The sequence below is a fragment of the Accipiter gentilis genome, chromosome 1 (assembly GCF_929443795.1).
Source record: "Accipiter gentilis chromosome 1, bAccGen1.1, whole genome shotgun sequence".
Lineage (NCBI taxonomy): Eukaryota > Metazoa > Chordata > Aves > Accipitriformes > Accipitridae > Astur > Astur gentilis.
This window is the reverse complement of record NC_064880.1, coordinates 50,483,856-50,501,196: the sequence shown is the minus strand read 5'-3', so window position 1 is coordinate 50,501,196 and position 17,341 is coordinate 50,483,856. Positions and strand designations below refer to the sequence as shown.

Here is a 17,341-nt window from a genome sequence, read left to right as displayed (position 1 = left end):
TTTGGTTTCTTCTTAGCTCAAGAAAACTTCAATTAGAACATGAGTTGAATCCAAACTGGATGAGAAGCCACTGAAAAGCTGCGTGACCAAGAAGACGGACACTCTGTGAACTTTGGAAATTGAGCCTGGCAGTTTGAGCCCAATTTTCAATGAAATCAGTGTCTACAGCTCAAAAAGCATAACTGAGAATTACCATTTGTCCTTGTAGTGTAAGCAGAAGCAATTAGGATTAAACCTAAAAAACAAATTCCTGCTACTACGTCTCTAGGGGCAGTCTCCCCAGTTTGAAATGAAAGAGTAAATTACCGGAGTACTTTGGTTAGAATATACCTGTCCTTTATATACTCCTGCTGCTAAAAAACCCCAATGAAACTGCAGTACCAAGTCTAAAACTGGACACTTTTTGCAGCCCTTAAAATGTAGAGAAGGTAAATGCAAATGAGTCTGAACTGTCTGAACATCTCATTAAAGGGTATCGGAGGGGGGGCTGGCCTGCTAACACATCGGTTGCTCGTCTTGCGTGCTAAACCGGAGGAGTTTTAAGCCATCTTTAAAAAATCTCCTTTGTTTGGATTTGGCATCGGCAGTAGTCAATAATATAAGAGCACTATAAAATTATAAAATCGTTAAACTTTGTGAGAACTTTATAAACACACTCGCAGATATTGCACATATCTTCTCTGTGCTCTGCAGTCAAACTGGACAATGAAACGACCACCTGTTAACTGCTAACAATGTGTCATTACCAGTTCTCATGCCTTTTTAAAGCAATTTTGGCTCTAGCTGCCGATAATTCTGGCTACGATACTTGTGTGAACATTAAGGGCACAGAAAGCCAAAGGCAGAAAACTGACAATACAGTTTGTGCTTAGACTACTAATAAGTAAGTGAATAATATGATTTTTCTAATTCCACATAATTGCTTGATCTCAAGGGGCCAAAAAAAAGTTCTGAATACATATTTTAGAAGCAATCCAATCTACAGTATTTAAATGCAAGCTCCGATTCAGTGAGATTTCACAGCAGATATTTTCACATTTTTTAAGAGTTTAAGTAGCCTTTAACAAAACGGAGGTTATTCAGGATTCTCCATGGTTTGAAAAGCAACGTAGACTAAGTCTCTGTCACTGCTCGTATTTGCTTTTTCTGTTTTGTCTGACAAATTATCATTTAAAGATATGTGAGAGGTCTAAATAAATAAATAAAAAATCCCCGAGTGCTGAGACAGTTTATGGGCATTTTGCTATTAGCTACAGTAAGAGCAGAATCAGGCCCTCAGAACTTACCATGCTCTCAGTCTTATTTTTCTTCCTCTGAGAAATGCAACTTAACACACAGTGCAAAGATATTGGGACAATTTTTCACAAGCTACATTCAGGCTACTTTATATTTTATAACAGAAAGAAAAACCTTAACGCTCTCCCCCCCACCCCCAAATCTCCAAGATAATAGGAAAACAACAACAACAAAAAGCTTCGGTCTGCAAAAAGAGACTATTTAATGAATCTCTGTATTTGTGTGTGTACGGGCGCACGCATGTGTGCATATATTTATGATTGCATGGATAATTATCATTAAAAATAGCTATGTTGGGTCCTTCTAATGCAACTCTTTTCGTAACATCTAAGGCTTTGATCCTGCGCTGAAATGCGTGCAGGCAAATTCCTGCACAGCACTTCAGTACCTATAGGTATCTCGTAGCAGCATGCGAGCCTAAAGCTGTCACGGCGCTTACATTAGAAGCAGTATGTGAATCTCCCGCCAAACAAAGAAGAAAAACAAAGATTTGAGAGAGAGGGTGAAATTAAAAAAAGCGCCGAGTGAGTGATGCAGGGTCACCACCAGCTCCTGCATCTACTGCCCACGATCTCGTGAGCATCTCGGCACAAACTGGAAAAGGAAAGTCTCAGTGGAGGAAAACACATCCCTGCTAGTTTTAGATCACTTTCTTTTCTAATCGCACTGACAAAAATCAACCTCGATCCCTGGAATTTACCTTCTCTAAAATTACAGATATATCACTGATTGTCAGCCACAGAGGATATGTCAGGTCTTTCAGCAATTCAGTGTATAAATATACAGCAGAGAAAATTACTCTGGCAATTTGAGGTATTTTACTAAAATGGAAACAAAGCAACTGCAACAGACCATTAACATAGGACTCATGTTGCTTATTTTTAAAAATAAATGGCTTGAATAAATGTCTTTGCTCCTAAACAAATTTATTTTGCTTAGGAGAGAATGTCACCCTTTAAAAGTGTGGAGCTAGTAACTGTCTTTACTTAAATGCAAGTTATGTATATCAGCACAGAACACATTCAGCTTTAAAATTCTCAGTGATCTTCCTCACATTCTGTATGTAATAAAAATTATCTTAGCCTGTAATGGCATAGTTATTTAAAAAGGAGAGAAAAAAGAAAAAAAAAAAAAATGAGAAGAGAAAAAACCCCTTACTTAAAGATTTTCTGTTTTCAGGCTTTGGTTCTTTGGATTCAGTGTCTAAGCTATTCAGTAATTCGATGCTGGAGGATCTTCTGAGCTTGAACTCCAAATTTCTCGATGCACAACTCCGTTCTTTTTGCTGGGAAAAGAATATATATATATATGTATATACATATGTGTGTGCTTTTAATAAAATTACTACTTGTAAGAACAAAGCAAGAGATTATAGAATGCCAGTACAGAATCAGAAGCTAACAGACACGGACACAGCAAGTGATGCAGTGAGTATATAATTTGAGGAAAGTGTAATGCAAAATTTGTCATATGGCAGAGCTTTTATGGCCCTGACAGACTGATCTTAATTTCTGAGATAAATTCCCATTTAAGTGAGGAAAACAAAAGGCCTACTTCTTTAGGCTTTAGTGACCAAAATTATTTCCACATTGCAGGCTACTTCCAAATGCTCGCAAAGAGGAAGGTTGTTTAAATTGCCTTTCTGGTTTAAATAGTTACAATAAATATTCTTGCAAGCACAATTGCTTCCAACAACCTTACAAATTTGGGGTTGAATTCTGCCGGTCTAAGCTTAGGAAAGAGGGGGGAACTTCTCTCTTGCTCTAATTCACTGGCACACAAAGCGACAGGGACCATTAATGGAGAGAAGAAGAAAAAAAAGAAAAGAAAAAGGAGATGATATTTTGGCTAATCACACGTCTCTTCCCACGGCGTTTGGTCAGGTGAGATTTTTAACCAGCCCAACAGCTCGGAAAGCTGCAAGGCTTCCCACACTCATTCAAAGTTTTAAAACTGAAATCGATAACGGGTATGAAAGGGTCACCGGGCGCTTCGTGGTGGCAACCTGTCCTGGGCAATAAGCCGGGACAAGCCCTGCCCGTGGGTCCCCTCACCATTTACGGGTTGTGCCCCACCAGCCGCCGCTGCTGCGGTTGGCTGCACGTTCAGAGCTGCTGGTGCCACAATATTACCTTAGTTGCACTAAAAAAAAAATAAAAAAATAATCAAGTCCATTAGATGTTTAGCTGAATAACGTGCAAAGGGAAAAAAAGAAGAAAAAAAAAAAGTGTTCTGAGTCTCCACGGAAAACTCCACCCCAAAATCTTCAGTAGGATATCAATATCCTCACGCACCCAATGAAATGCACAATATGAAGACATACATCATCAGATCAAACTTTCCTTGGCTGATTATAGCCTCAGGGTAATATAATGTTTGTAGCTCTTTAAGGAAACAGTAGCCGTGTTCAGATTAACCCTTTCAAAGAGGCGGCCTCTGCCCGCTCTGCCAATTCCATTGCAGCAAAACCTCTGAAAAATGCCAGAAATGGGGATATTTTTCTCTCCCCAGATTCTGCAGCGAACAAGAAAAGTCAGTGCCCTCTAAAAAAAATATGTTCTTGGATCAGGCAGGGATAGGAGGAAGACATTTGGAATTTGTACTGAGAGTGGCAAAAAAGAAAGAAAAAGCTACAGCTGAATCTGGTTTGGTAATTAAAAACTGTTTTAATAAAACGCAGCCCTGCTTACTTCTAGTAGAAAACCCCCAGCCTTCCTGGGAGAATAACAGCAATCAGTTACAAAGGAATATTATTTGCTAGTGTTATTCTTGTGAATAAGTAATACAAAAAATCATAAAAGGCTCAAATGTATTAATAGTTCTATTGAAGATTATATACTGTAGGCTGCATAAACAGAAAATGCAAAAATTCATTAGTTATTAAGTGCTTGTGTGCTTTTACAACCCTCAGCAAACCAATGTCCTTGTTATTTCAGAGAAATAAATGTAGCGTTCCGTTTCGAGGCAAGAATCAAATGACATTTTTGTTCAACAACCTTGTTTATCTGACATTTTTTAGTAGATTTGCATACATATTTTTATACCCTTCAGAGAAAGGAATGTCTAGCTAGCTGCTGACTGCCTAAAACCTGTAGAGATGCCTAAGCAAATGAAGTTGAAATTGCTACATCTTAATTAATAAAGGTAACAGCCAAAACAAATACATACCAATCTGTCAATTGCATTTTTGATAGCGTGGAACCAATCCAATATGAGAAAGTCGATATCCGACTGGAGGAGGAACTCGTTTCCTGACACTGTCGTGATCTGGGGAGGGCAGGGGCACACACAGGTAAGTAAAGCACACGCCAGACAGATGATTTGCTTCTATTTTCTCTCCTACTGCTTTTGCTTTGGACCAAGAATTATCTCCTGGAGTGCTGACTTACTGAGGAGTTTTGAACCTCTGTCTGAAAACTGGTTTGAATATGTCACAACAAACGAGATATTGTCTCAGCAATGCAACCACCGAACACAAATAGTGCAAAAATAACAGGAATGTGACAAAACTTAAGAAAAGCCAGGAAACTCAGTGTTACAAGACACAGTTCAAATGGAAATCAAAGCACCCTGAAAACAAATGAATGCAATATGAGAACTAACTCCTATTATTTTCAGTTTCTATTTCTATTTTGGTATTAGTATTTTTATATCTGGTACCTCCATTCTCGAATCTACACATTTATTATATACCTGTGATTCCAGAGTCCACTTCCAAGCATTTTGGTAAAATTAATAATGTCACTCTTTTTCACATAAACAAAAAATATTACCATCAAAGATGGCTGTAGCAGAGTAATTAGGAGCCCATTTATCATGAAAAAAATCCCCAGTTTGTCTGAATAGAAGTCGATTTACATTTTTGACCCACTCACTGGGAATATTTATCAAAAGAATATTCAATCCCCTGATAATGCTGTTTCACTGCCTAACAATATTTGGTGGAAATATGCATGCATATTCTGTTGGTCTGAACTTCTGTAAACCACCGTGATAATAATGATACATCGGTTTTGGGGTTTTTTTTTACATATATATATATATATATATCTTTTCAAAAGAGCAGATCTCCAGGTATTTTACACAGCAGGTCGAAAACGACCATTTTACAGATGGCAAAACTGAGGCACGGAGCTGTGCAGTGCTTTGCCCCAGGATTATTCAGCAGAGCCCTGGTGTACGTGGCCATGGAGCGTGATTCAGGGCACAGCATCCCCGCACGTTTTCAGACAAGTGAATGGAGGGTGACACCTCCACCGCGTTTTGCAAGGGGCAGGAACTCATCCTGCCCACGCTCCAAACCAGCTCAGCTCCTGCCGGCTCTGAAACCAAAGTTTTTTCCTTTATTTTGTGTTGCCAAGAGGTGCTTGCACAAAACTCAGTAGGATCCCCACGTGGGAATTGCACACTTGGGTTTCAGTGCTTTGGGGATGCAGGTTTAGTCTGCACAACGGGATGCTCGTCAGGGCATGGTGTTTATTCAGGACCAAAACTGTTTTCGGGTATTTTTTGGGAAATGGCTGAATACAGTGGACAACAGAGATTTCTCTCTGACCAAAGTGTGAGGGAAAGCAGAGCAAAGCCATTAAGAGCTGGCACAGCCTATTTATGTAAATCCATCAACCTGAAGCGCTACTGTTTCACCGCATCTGCCCCATGTCAAGAGTTTTTACTAAAGCATAAAAGAAACAACAGATCCTCACCAGCCCGGGTACTCCCTGCATCTTTCTTAAAACAAAATTACTACCAGGAAAGAAAAAAAAAAAAAATATATACAAAACAGCTTAATGTTTTATTAATTGTTCTATAACCCTCCCTTTATTGAGGAAATGCCTGTAAGGAAGGTTTCCAAAGTCATCAGCATTAAGGAAAATCCCGTCAGCACAGCTCCAGCGGAGACATCCTGTGAGAGCGCTGCGGAGAATGTGGGAATGGTCCCCCAGCGTGGGCTCGGAGGCTGCCCGGCTGCAGATGTTCATCCCGTCCTGTCCGCACCCGTCAGGGACGAACCTCCAGCCACCCCATTGTTCCCCTGCGCCTGGGACAGTTATTTATCGGGGAACTTTTAATTCCCTTATTAGTCCACAGCCGTAACGTTAAATCTCTACTCACACACTCACCGTCCCCTTTATCAAAAGAGCAACAACAAAAAAAAAAGGTCAAAATTCGACTTAAGGTGAGCGATTAAAAGAGCTGACCTCCAGTTCTGTGCCCGGCTCACGCGGCGAGGTTTGGGTTCAAAATGTATTATATCACAATTTATGAATGTATACATGCAGATATGAATGAGACTAAACACAGGCAACAATTCAATCTAATGCCTCTCTCCCAGTATAAACAAGTCATTATTAAAATTATAAAAGGGAATAACATTTTCAAAGTAAGAGCAACATATATAATTAGATTCACTGTATTCTGAAGGCTTAAAAAGGACACAACATAGTTCAGTCTTCCGTTCAGTAAATTCAGACTTTATTAAAATATGAGTATTCACCACTGCATAAACATTTGCACTGTATGATATGCAAAAGAGATACTCCATTGCTAACAAGACCAAAGCAAAATACATGTTGAAAGTTTCTTTGTCTGAACGCGTTATTTTGATAATCATATATTATCAGTGGTTTATGAGCAAATCTGCAAAACCAGATCATAGAATGGAGGGAAGAGAATTCATTTAAAATATACTTTCTGTAAGATATAGTTCAAGTCCTTTTCTTTCTTTCCTCAGACTAATCTTCAGAGTAACTAGACAGTTTCAAGAAGACTGCTACTGCTCTCTACAGTTTAAATGCATCCACTCCTTAATTACAGTCAGTAATTGACTTTGTTCTGCTCCATTCCAGTCATTCACAGGAAAGCAGTTCCAAAGGCTTTGGCTGGTAAATCCCATTTAATGTGCAGGTTTCCTATCCCACTTTTATATATTACCTCCTTAGGATTTCTGATAAATGGTTCTTGGAAGGGATTGCTAAACCATATTTGCACTTTGAACAATCGAATTTTCAACACCCTTGGGAAAAGACATCAGTAAAGAATGCTAGCTTTGACTAAACCTTGTGATTGAACAATTTATGATCAGAGCCCTAAATGATGTATAACTAACAACAAGCATAAATTGTTCAATATTAAGGCGTGCTAACACACCGTCCCTGTATCAGGCACTGCTGAAACAAACAGAGGGACCAAAGAAACAAATGAAAGGCAAATCTGGAAGAAGAAAAAATAAAAGAAAATAAAAGAAAATGAAGTGCTCTAGATAGAGCTGCCAGTCTCCATTGTGCCAGGTACTTCACTTATTTCAATATTTCCTGAAATCCCTCTCTCTTTGCCATCATTTTTGCAAAGGCTACAGTCTGGAATTAGCATTACCTTACCAGGCAGAATTATGATGCTGCTGTCGGCAATAAATACCCACGAGGAAAGACAACTGACGTTAACCGTCTTAGTTGCAAAGGGTGTGCCCTTCAGGTTGCTTATAGAAGAGCCAGGATGCCTGGATTCTCTTTTTCTTGCTATAGGACCTTGGAAAAAATCACTTCAAAGGCTGAATCCGCTCACACGGTAGTTTTACAATGAACTGTAGTAGAGTCCTGCCGTTAAGCATTGATCCTCTGAAAATATCGGCTCACCGCAGGTAAATGTGTGTTAAATTCAATACACTGCTGGGCTGCTAACAAAGTGTGGGAAGGGGGGGGGGGCAGGTGTGAAACACTTTTTATGATAGTCTACTTGTGGCTTATTAAGGATTTCTCTTGTCACCTTATAAAGCTGCAAATGGAGGGGTGAGCTTCTTTTGCATGTCACCGTAATGATGTACCAAGGTTGTGTTCAACAAGATCCTATGTTATTAAACACAAAGAAACCTATAGAGCTCCAGGAAATGTGGAACACCGTATCTAATTAATCTCATTACCATTTTATAAAACATAAATACACCTTGGAACCTACCCAGGATCAGCAGTTCTTAAAAATCCTACAAATCATATATTTTTCCTGTGCTACGTTGTGCTCTGGGACATGCTATTGTGCCACACGTGGCTGTGTTCCTCCAGGACTTGCAAACCTTTACAGATCACCTGGATCACCTTTTAGAGAATGTTTCTGAGATTATTCCCTTTCACGGTATACCTACACCAACGGAAAACAGGAGATAAAAGCCAGAAAAGTGCCATAGCATAAGCTCAGGGTCTTCTGTCCTGCAAAATTTGGTCTGGGGACTACTGCAGTGCCGTGAAGAAAAAAGTCTCCTTCATAGTATCCCTCTAGTTCTTCACCAAGACACATTTCTATAGATACATTAATTTCTTACGTTTATTTTAGCAGCAGAACAGGGATGGAGGCAATTTTAGCAATCCTACTGATAGGCGCTCTATGGAGATATGGAGAAGTGTGATAAATTCACACAACAAAACAAAAATACAAACCCCTATTATTGATTCACTCACTTCAAAGTGTACTTATGCATCTCTGGTGGCTCTAACTATTATTTGCAGCGACGAACTATTTTCAGACAATGCCAAGAACAAACTTTAATACAGGAAGTGAAGAATCCTGTGGGGAAGGCGAAATGCAGCAAAAACCCCTTCGTAGTCTGTACCCTGCTGCAAAAGGGAACAGAGCGAGCAGCTCGGGAAGTGTGTGGCTCACGCATAGCTCACGTACAGCCACCGAGAAACCACCGCACGCTTCTTATTTCAACCAAATACTGAAACCAGCCATTGTTTCAACTCCCTCTGAAGGTGGGACATCCAGAAAAAAAGGCTGGATTATTGGGGTGAAGCTTCATATAACCTACCCCCGTGGCTCAGCGTTGGATTATTGGACGCTTTTGGACCATGGAAAGCCCACCAGATGCTAATCCGGTGCAGAATCCAGTGCAGAAACCCTAAATTTTGATGTCACCTGGGACTCCCACAGCTTGTGGTGAACACTAAGTGATTTAAACTTGGATTGACAGGTACCTCTGCGTGCAGAAATTCAGTAAAATGTGTTCCTCTTGTTGCACTGTGCATTGGGATTGCTGCCCTTGATATGTGTAGGAAAAAAAGGAAATGTGAGTCGCTGGAGCATTTCTAGCTCAAAAGCCAACACCCTTCCCTCTTCCCACCATTCCCTTCATCTCACCTTGCTCTCTCAAAAGGGTTTGGTTTGGTTTGGTTTTTTTCTGATCATGTTAATCATCCTGATTCCCCATAATGAAGAGGAATCTAGGCTTTTCCCTCTATTTTCCTGAGATATTTTTGCAGGATGGGATTTAGCCACCCAACACATGTACCGCAGGACACACCACTTTCCATCTGCATAGCTGGGAAAGGAAGGGTGGGAAGAGAGTCAAAAAGAAAGGAAGAAAAAAAAAAAAGAAAAAAAGGCAACTAGGAATTCTCTCTTTTTCTAGATATTCTTAAAACCAAAACCAAAACAAACCCCAATATCATCAGAAGATAATATAGCTTGAGAATAAACACATAAAACATAGATACTCATGTGTCCACACCCACAGTAGAAGTAGAATTAATTGAAGTTGGGAGACACTATGCTCCTTAGTGGTTTAATTAACTGGATTTGAATTAAACAGGGACAGAGATATGTAAGTTTTTAAAAACATGTCAAAAGTCTAACTGCATTTCTGGAAGTTGATCTTAAATTCTTTCTCACAGATAATCCAGTCTCTTGGCCATGTTTGTGCTGAATGAGCGAGCAGCAGAAAGGATAAATAAAATATCTCTCTGTGCTGTACTGTAATGAGCTGAGTCTAATATTCAAGAAATGCAAATAAAAGAAAACAAAAGGATGGGTATCGAGCTGCATTATATTCATACTGCATCACATATCCATTATATGATTCAGACTATCAAACAGAGGTAGTCATGGTTATGCTGATAGTTAAATTACTTAAAGGACTCTAAGATGTTTATGACTAGCAAAGAAATTTCATTATCAAGCAGATTGTCTGTCTCATATTACAGTCTGGCTTTACCAATCTAGCAGTCCTTTGGATGTCGAGCAAAGTTAACATTGAAGTGATGGGGAAATATCAGCTTGAAAGAAAAGGTCTTCAACCAATCTTTCAAAAAAAATGATATTTGTTAAAAAATTTTGTGAGAAAGTATCTGCCTTGTGTTCCCAATGTTGCTAGATGTTAAGTAAATATATGCTGATTGCAAAAAAGTTGCTTTGGCAACTCTCTTATTAAAATGCATTTGTAACCCCCATCTGTCATGAAAGTTTTGAAAAGTTTGTTTACTTTGGATAGCCGCCTTATCCAGGGTTACCCCAGCATACAATGATAGCAGTCTTCAGAAGTTGTGTGAGGAACAAGCCACTGGGGATCCATTTTTGTTTTAATTGGCACACACAAACACTTTTCTGGTCTGTCAAAAAGATCAAGCTAATATGCATGGCGGGTGTTATATTCTCAGCTTTTGGGAGTAGTAAAGCTCCCTTTATTTAAGTAATTTAAATGATAGACTGCAAAAACTTTGCAAGTCAGAAAAATGCTTTATACTTTCTTTGGGAATATTTGTTTTAAGCAACAGAAAATGTTCTACATATCTAAAGATGTTGAACCTTACGTTATAATTACCCTGTTTCTTCTGACTCTGTAAAAGTTGCTGTGAAAACCAAGCGTTGCAAAGAGGCAACAAACAGATCCTGTGTTTTCACAACTTCTGCAATATTAGCAATTGCAAGACCAATTGCTGCCAGATGTTTATAAGGTACGTCTTCAATCCCGTTGCCTTGCGGTAGGACTCATTTGCACACCCATTCTCTGGGAACCTTCGCGGGCTCATCGTACCAAAGCAACCTGCTCGTGTACAATAAGTCGCTTTTTAGTGACATTAACCTAGTGTTTGGCTTCAACAGTCTGAAGTCTGGGGTCAAACTTCCAAGAAAGAACAAATTTTTAAAGGAAACTGTATTGTACCAGTTGATCCTGGTAAATTTCTAGGACTGAGTCCTTCAACATAACTTAGTCATAAAATAATGAACTCTGGGACTGTTAAGAAGAAGAAAAAAAACCTTTGAGCCTCATGTTCCCCTTCTGCTGAGCAACGAACTCCTAGTATATACCAGCTTCTACCCAGCTAAATTAATACTAGCAAGGAGAGAATCAGGTCTGCTCTCTGCACTATAAGGCAACTCTTTCCCTTTCCTTCCTGGCTGTGAAGAATCTCAGTTGCAGAACAGCTGATTTATATCTCTTTTAAAGAACATATTGAACAAATAGGAGGTCACGATTAAAGCTGATTAGGCCCTGAGAGACCAAAAGTCCTCCTTGGGTTTGAAGAGGAGCTCAGGCTGGAGGGGCACAGAGCCTCCCTGGAACGAGAAGGGTCCAGTGCCCCGCCAGGGGTACTGGGATGTTTTCACTGGTTTCAAGGAACAGCCTGTCATTCTCCTTTTCTTCACCCACTAGTCGAGGTCTTATTTTTTGCTGCCCTTGGAGACGGGTGAAAAGACAGCGCGTGGTGTTTGAACGAAGGGGAAGGTAAGGAAGAGCAAGTACGTTCTGCTGAATGTCCAAGGGCCGTACCGGGACGACGTTATTTCCTCCCCATCCGCTATGCTGGTATTAAGCCCTATGCGAGACCCAGCTGGACTACTTGGATTGGCCTCTGAAAAACAGGGGTTTCCTTCAGAGGGCAAAGGGCAAAGTGGAAAATGTGAGACAGGCAGCAGATGACCATCCGGGAGGTCAGACACCTGAGCGAAGCCTCCCAGGTACCCCCTGCCCCTACCACCCTCTGCTCCAGCCCCGTGGATGCACTGCCCTCGCCACGGGAGAGGGATGGATGGACAACTGCCAGCCATTAAGCTGAAGTCACCAGATGGAAGTTACCAGACTTGGGAAGCGAGGAAGAAGTACCCCCAAAACTGGCTCAAAGCAGAGAAGCAAGAGATAATAATGAAGACACAACTCAGTCATGTCCGTGCCTGGTGGGAAGGCGGGGAATAGGCAACTGCACATTTTGTCCACAGGCGAAGGCTAAAGGCAATGTATGAATACCTACTGCAAGCTACTTTTCTCCTTGGGGTAATATTTTACTGTTATTGCCTTTGCAATCTGAAGCCATATATTACACAGCCACACACAGAGATATTGGCGATGGTTTCTTAGAGAAGTCCTGTCTTTCTTCGTTTTACCAGCTGGACAATACCTCGTGATGAATGGTCCTCCTGTCCAATTTTATATGCATGTTAGAACACTTTATGATATATGTGAGTGAGACTCAACATGATAAGTCCTTGTAACAAACAAAAATATCAAAGGGAGAACGATGCTTTACTTCCAGTACAAGCAAAGATCTATATTTAAAATATATATGTGCTATGTGTAAAGATTTCATTTCGTTGACTCTTACTTTAGCCAGAAATTTATTCATCAGTAGCAGAGCATTTTACAGCTACATTATTTGCAGGCAGAAGCCGGTACTGGCTTTTAGTATTTCATTTACTGACACGTCTCCTATTAATAAGTGCTGAGATTGCACAATAAGAAAAAAGAAATGTTGCTATAAGTATCTTTATACTTATAGTAACGTATTTGGCCATGATTATAAGTGTTTATAAAACATTCAAGAATCGTTCCTTGTCTACTTACACTAATGAGAACACCTGTTAACTTTAGAGCTGCACAGACTTATTTGCATTGAATTCAGGTTTTTGCATACTGTACATCACTTTTTGAAACAATTAGATGTTTACAGAGAAATATAGCTAAAAGAAGAACAGCAGCTTGAATGCCCCCCAGCCCGAGTCAATGCTAATCCTGGTTTGCGTGAAAAGCAGAAATCTGCTGAATTATAATACTGACACAAATTCGGTTAGCAGTGAACAAAGGTGTACCTGCAAATCCTCTGACAGCAGATGTTACTTGTGGGGATTGACACCCGCTGTTGAATAAAGCATCTCTTAGAGATGAAACAGCACTACTGAATGGGGTTTTTCATTGTTACATTTACCATTTTCTTTTCTTTTGGATATTTTCTTTTTCTTTCTTTCTTTTTTTTTTTTTTTTTTTTTGGTGACTCAGAACTTCTCTGTGTACTGAGCATGCAGAACACGTGGTCATTTTTCAGAATAGCTGTTTACGTTATTTTATTAACTTGCCAAAAGCCAATACAACACAAGAATCCTCCTACTGCTAGAGATCCAAAACACCATCTCTGCAGTAGAGGGTTTTGTGGCCTGGGGCAAGAAGGCAGGAGGTCCCTTGCTATAAAAACAGGTCTACCGAACGGTAAGTGTAATATCCTGCTGCTACATGACCATGCCAGCTATTGTTTAATAACAATGTAAAACATCAAAGTTGGTCCATGATCTGAACATATACTCTGCCAGCTGTGTCAAGTTCCTAAGTGTTGCAGGCAGGAAAATACAACGGTTATTATCTTCCCTTGCGCGCAGGGAGCAAACAATGCATAACATCTTTGGTTTGCCTCTTTCCATCTTTATTTGTACATAAATATTAGGAAAAGCTAAAGAGGATGAAAAATGTTTTGAATAAGGCTATTACATCCATTTAAGAAAACAAACATTTCCAACTTCAGCAACTGGAAAGTTTGCTATTTAAAAAAAGTATTTAGTGTTTTAATAAAAAAGATGCTGTTGAGATTCAGGACAAAGATGAATACATTTTGTCACCTATCTGAACTCTGGTTTCTAAGGAGTCACATCCTTGTTAGAAAACTTTCACAGGTGATACCATGCATACAGTTCTTAACCAAGTACAGAAGAATGTGGATATTTGAAATACAGTTCCTAAAAAGCTGATAGAGTCTGAACCTTTCTTACACAGTTGTGCATTTTTTTCATTCGGGGATGAAGTTATTTTCTATAATAAGCAGCATCACAGCATAGATAGTATGGAGACAGTGTTTTATTCAAAGAATAACATCTTCTAATTATTGATATTGAAAATTCTTATAATCTGAAAAACACGGAACTTTATACGTCTCCAAATTCTTGTGATAGTTCCAAACCAGTTTTCAAGTGTTGGAGGATCCTGGGATTTCTCTTTAGACATTCTGGAACTGCACTGACAGCACTGGAAATGCACTGGCCTTTTAATTTATCAGCTATTCTACACAGTAGTGTAGCAATGACAGAAAGTTACTCAAAATGTTATTTAAGAATATCACATAACCAAAATAACAAATTATCTTTTCACAATAGGTGTCTAAAGGGAGCTTTTCTAGGGAAGGAGAGTATAGCTCAGAACTCAGTGTATTTCTTACACTGACTGAATTTAGTCAGCTAGCGGTAACTGGGTGAAAAACTACTGAAGTATTTGACTATGTAGTTCACAAACAAGACAACTTACTTTGATGTATTCTGTAATGGTTTTTAAGAAATACAGTGAAATTAGAAAAAAAAAAAAAAAAAAAATATGAAACACATACCTCCTGTCTAGACTTTGAGTTTCTGGTATATACCGGGATGTACCCAATACCAAACATGAAAAGCAAATATGTTATTTTAAAATTATGTATAGTTTTTACAAGTATCTGAATTTTTTTAATAACATAGGGTTTTCTCATGTATTAGAACATGATGTACACTTTGACATCTGTCAGTCAAGCTTCTGGCTATCAAACTGGACAATCTGGAGGGATGCGCCACAATGTGATGTGGCATGCAGAAAAATTGAAGAACTCCATTTTTCCAAAATAAAAATCACATCTTCTAGTTTTAAATAGAGAGAATGATTGCAAAATATTTGGCCATCAAGACTGTAAAGATTGAGGTTGGATAATCAATAACGTTTGTGGTTGAATTACCCACTGATAACAAGTAATTTCCTGCTATTCGTGAGGGGAATTGGGAAGCGTTTTTGGGGGAATTTGGCAGACTCTCTCTCTCTTTTCTAAATATGCTGTGTCTGAAAGCCTGAAATTCTTTTCTATTGCAAGCTTTGGGATGATGCAGCATAGGCGAACGCAGGTTTGGGGTGAGAGCTCGTTCAGGAACTTGGAGTTCTAAATATAAGAGAAGCTAAAAATACGCAAAATTATCGAGCACAGGAACGGCTGGGTATTTGGGTTTTGAGTCCTCCACGCCGTAATCATAAGGCCATATTTATCTGGAGCCCTGCAACACCGTGATTGTTGCTCCACTTCTTGTCACTAATAAATGTACAGTACACATGAGAGGGAAATAAATAGAGTGTTTTAAAATGTATTATGGCCTCCTTGTCCAAAGATGTCATCATTGCATATTAATTCAAGCACTGCGGATGTGCCAGGAGACTCGTGCTTCTCCAGCAACACAGACTGCAGATACAGAAGAGCTTCTCCCCACAAACCCCTGACCCACACGTTTCTTGCCCTTCCCACCACGTTGTTAGAGATATCGGGTACATTATCGCTCTCACCGAACTCAACGGCACATGACAACTCAAAAGCAACATCCAATCGGTAACATACACCTTAAACCGTGAGGCTAAACGGAAAGTCTTAAGGAAACTAGAATTTCAGACTTTAGTTTCTGAAAGTGTTACGTTGCCCTGTATTACAACCCCACCCATGACCTGATCCTTACACTGCTCTCCTGCCACTAAAATAAATAAGAACATTATCAGATTCTTGACTCTGACAAAGGAAATGCCGAAGTTACTTCCCAGTGATTTGGGGCACTAACTCGTTAGACCAGAGCTGGAAGAGTTGACACTCTATTACTCGTGCCTATGAGCAGAGACACGTAAGTGAGTTTGAACTATAAACAGAACCAATTACATTAACATTTCCCAACGCTTTCAAGAATAAGACTAGAAGCTTTTGTTTGTTTTGCAAAACCATGATCCGCTATGCTAATAAGTCTAAAATTTGATTAAAAGAAAAACATTCAAAGCAGAACCTGGCAGCACAGCTTCTCCTGTGCTTTTCTTTCATCTGCTGGAACACGGCAGCCCTGATTCAGCAAGGTACTTCATTAAGCAATATGCAACTTTCGGAATATGAGTACTTGCGCTGTTTTCCGTCACAAGAGTGAAACGAGCAAATCAGAGCAAAAATAGCAAAAAGTTATATTTATTCACAGAGTGAATATTTCAGGGAACAAAAGATATGTTAGTGACAGTCAGTAAGAGCTGCATGTAAATTAACAGCAGAACCACAAGCAAGAAAGTTAGCTATCACTTTTAAGCCTAACAGCAAACGAAAGCTATACCTTCTAGCCCAAATGGGAGAAGAGAATACCTTATCAAGGAATTAGAGGGGAAAAAAAACCCAAAACAGCAACAACCCCCCCCCCCCCCCACCTATCACTTCCTTTGCTATTAGAAGCAAACCCAAACTAGTAACCTTATCTACCTACTTGAAGAACAGAGTATCAGAAAAGAAATACAATTTTATTTTATTTTATTTTAACCTTTGGCTATAATAGTCAAAACACAGCCAGATCACCTTGAAAAAAAATGAGAGAAAAATAATAACTATATGAGAAGTTATAACTAGTTTTCAGCTAAACTCTGGGTCTTCAATTGCCAACAATCCCCATAACTCACTCCTTTCCTTCTGAGAACAGATGAACTGATTCTCTATCAATCACAGCCAGGCTCGTAACGTTTAAGATTAACTAGAAGTCACTCACTCAGAAGATGACCTTACAAAGAATTAAGCCATAAATTAGATACTGCCAGAACTTGAGAATTAAAAGAAAAAGAAAAAAAAAAAAAAAATTGCTGAGAGTTCTAGGTGTTTGGAAATTCAGTTATACCGTTTCATCTCTTTTTGAAATGCAAACACACAGGCTGAAAGCACAGCAATAGACCGTATCTAAACAACCTAGTGAGAAATACTAAAATAGGTGAAAATTTATCAAAACTCTCACTTAACAAAGAAAGAGCACTGTTATCCATATTATTCGGGAAAGCTGCTTTTATCGAAGGAGGGAACAGGATCTCAGTTTCACGCTTAACTCTGAATGATAACTCATTCCCATTTTTCACTGCTTTTGCTCGATGACAGGTCATTCACCTCACTACTGGCATGCGTTACAAAAATTAGCAACCAAGAAAATGAATCTAGATCAGTTCCTATGT

The 17,341-nt window shown here is 39.3% G+C and overlaps 1 protein-coding gene across 5 annotated transcripts in view; it reads right to left on the bottom strand.

Annotated features, from left to right (window-relative positions):
- ARHGAP15 (Rho GTPase activating protein 15) overlaps positions 1 to 17,341 on the bottom strand; it is a 330,972-nt gene that overhangs the window by 158,249 nt on the left and 155,382 nt on the right. For all 5 annotated transcript variants that reach the window (XM_049803687.1, XM_049803704.1, XM_049803697.1 and 2 more), the window contains 2 exons: positions 4,465 to 4,563; positions 2,455 to 2,581 (listed from right to left, as the gene is read on the bottom strand). In XM_049803687.1, the coding sequence (XP_049659644.1) occupies positions 2,455 to 2,581; positions 4,465 to 4,563 (226 nt within the window). The remainder of the gene's footprint in view (positions 1 to 2,454; positions 2,582 to 4,464; positions 4,564 to 17,341) is intronic.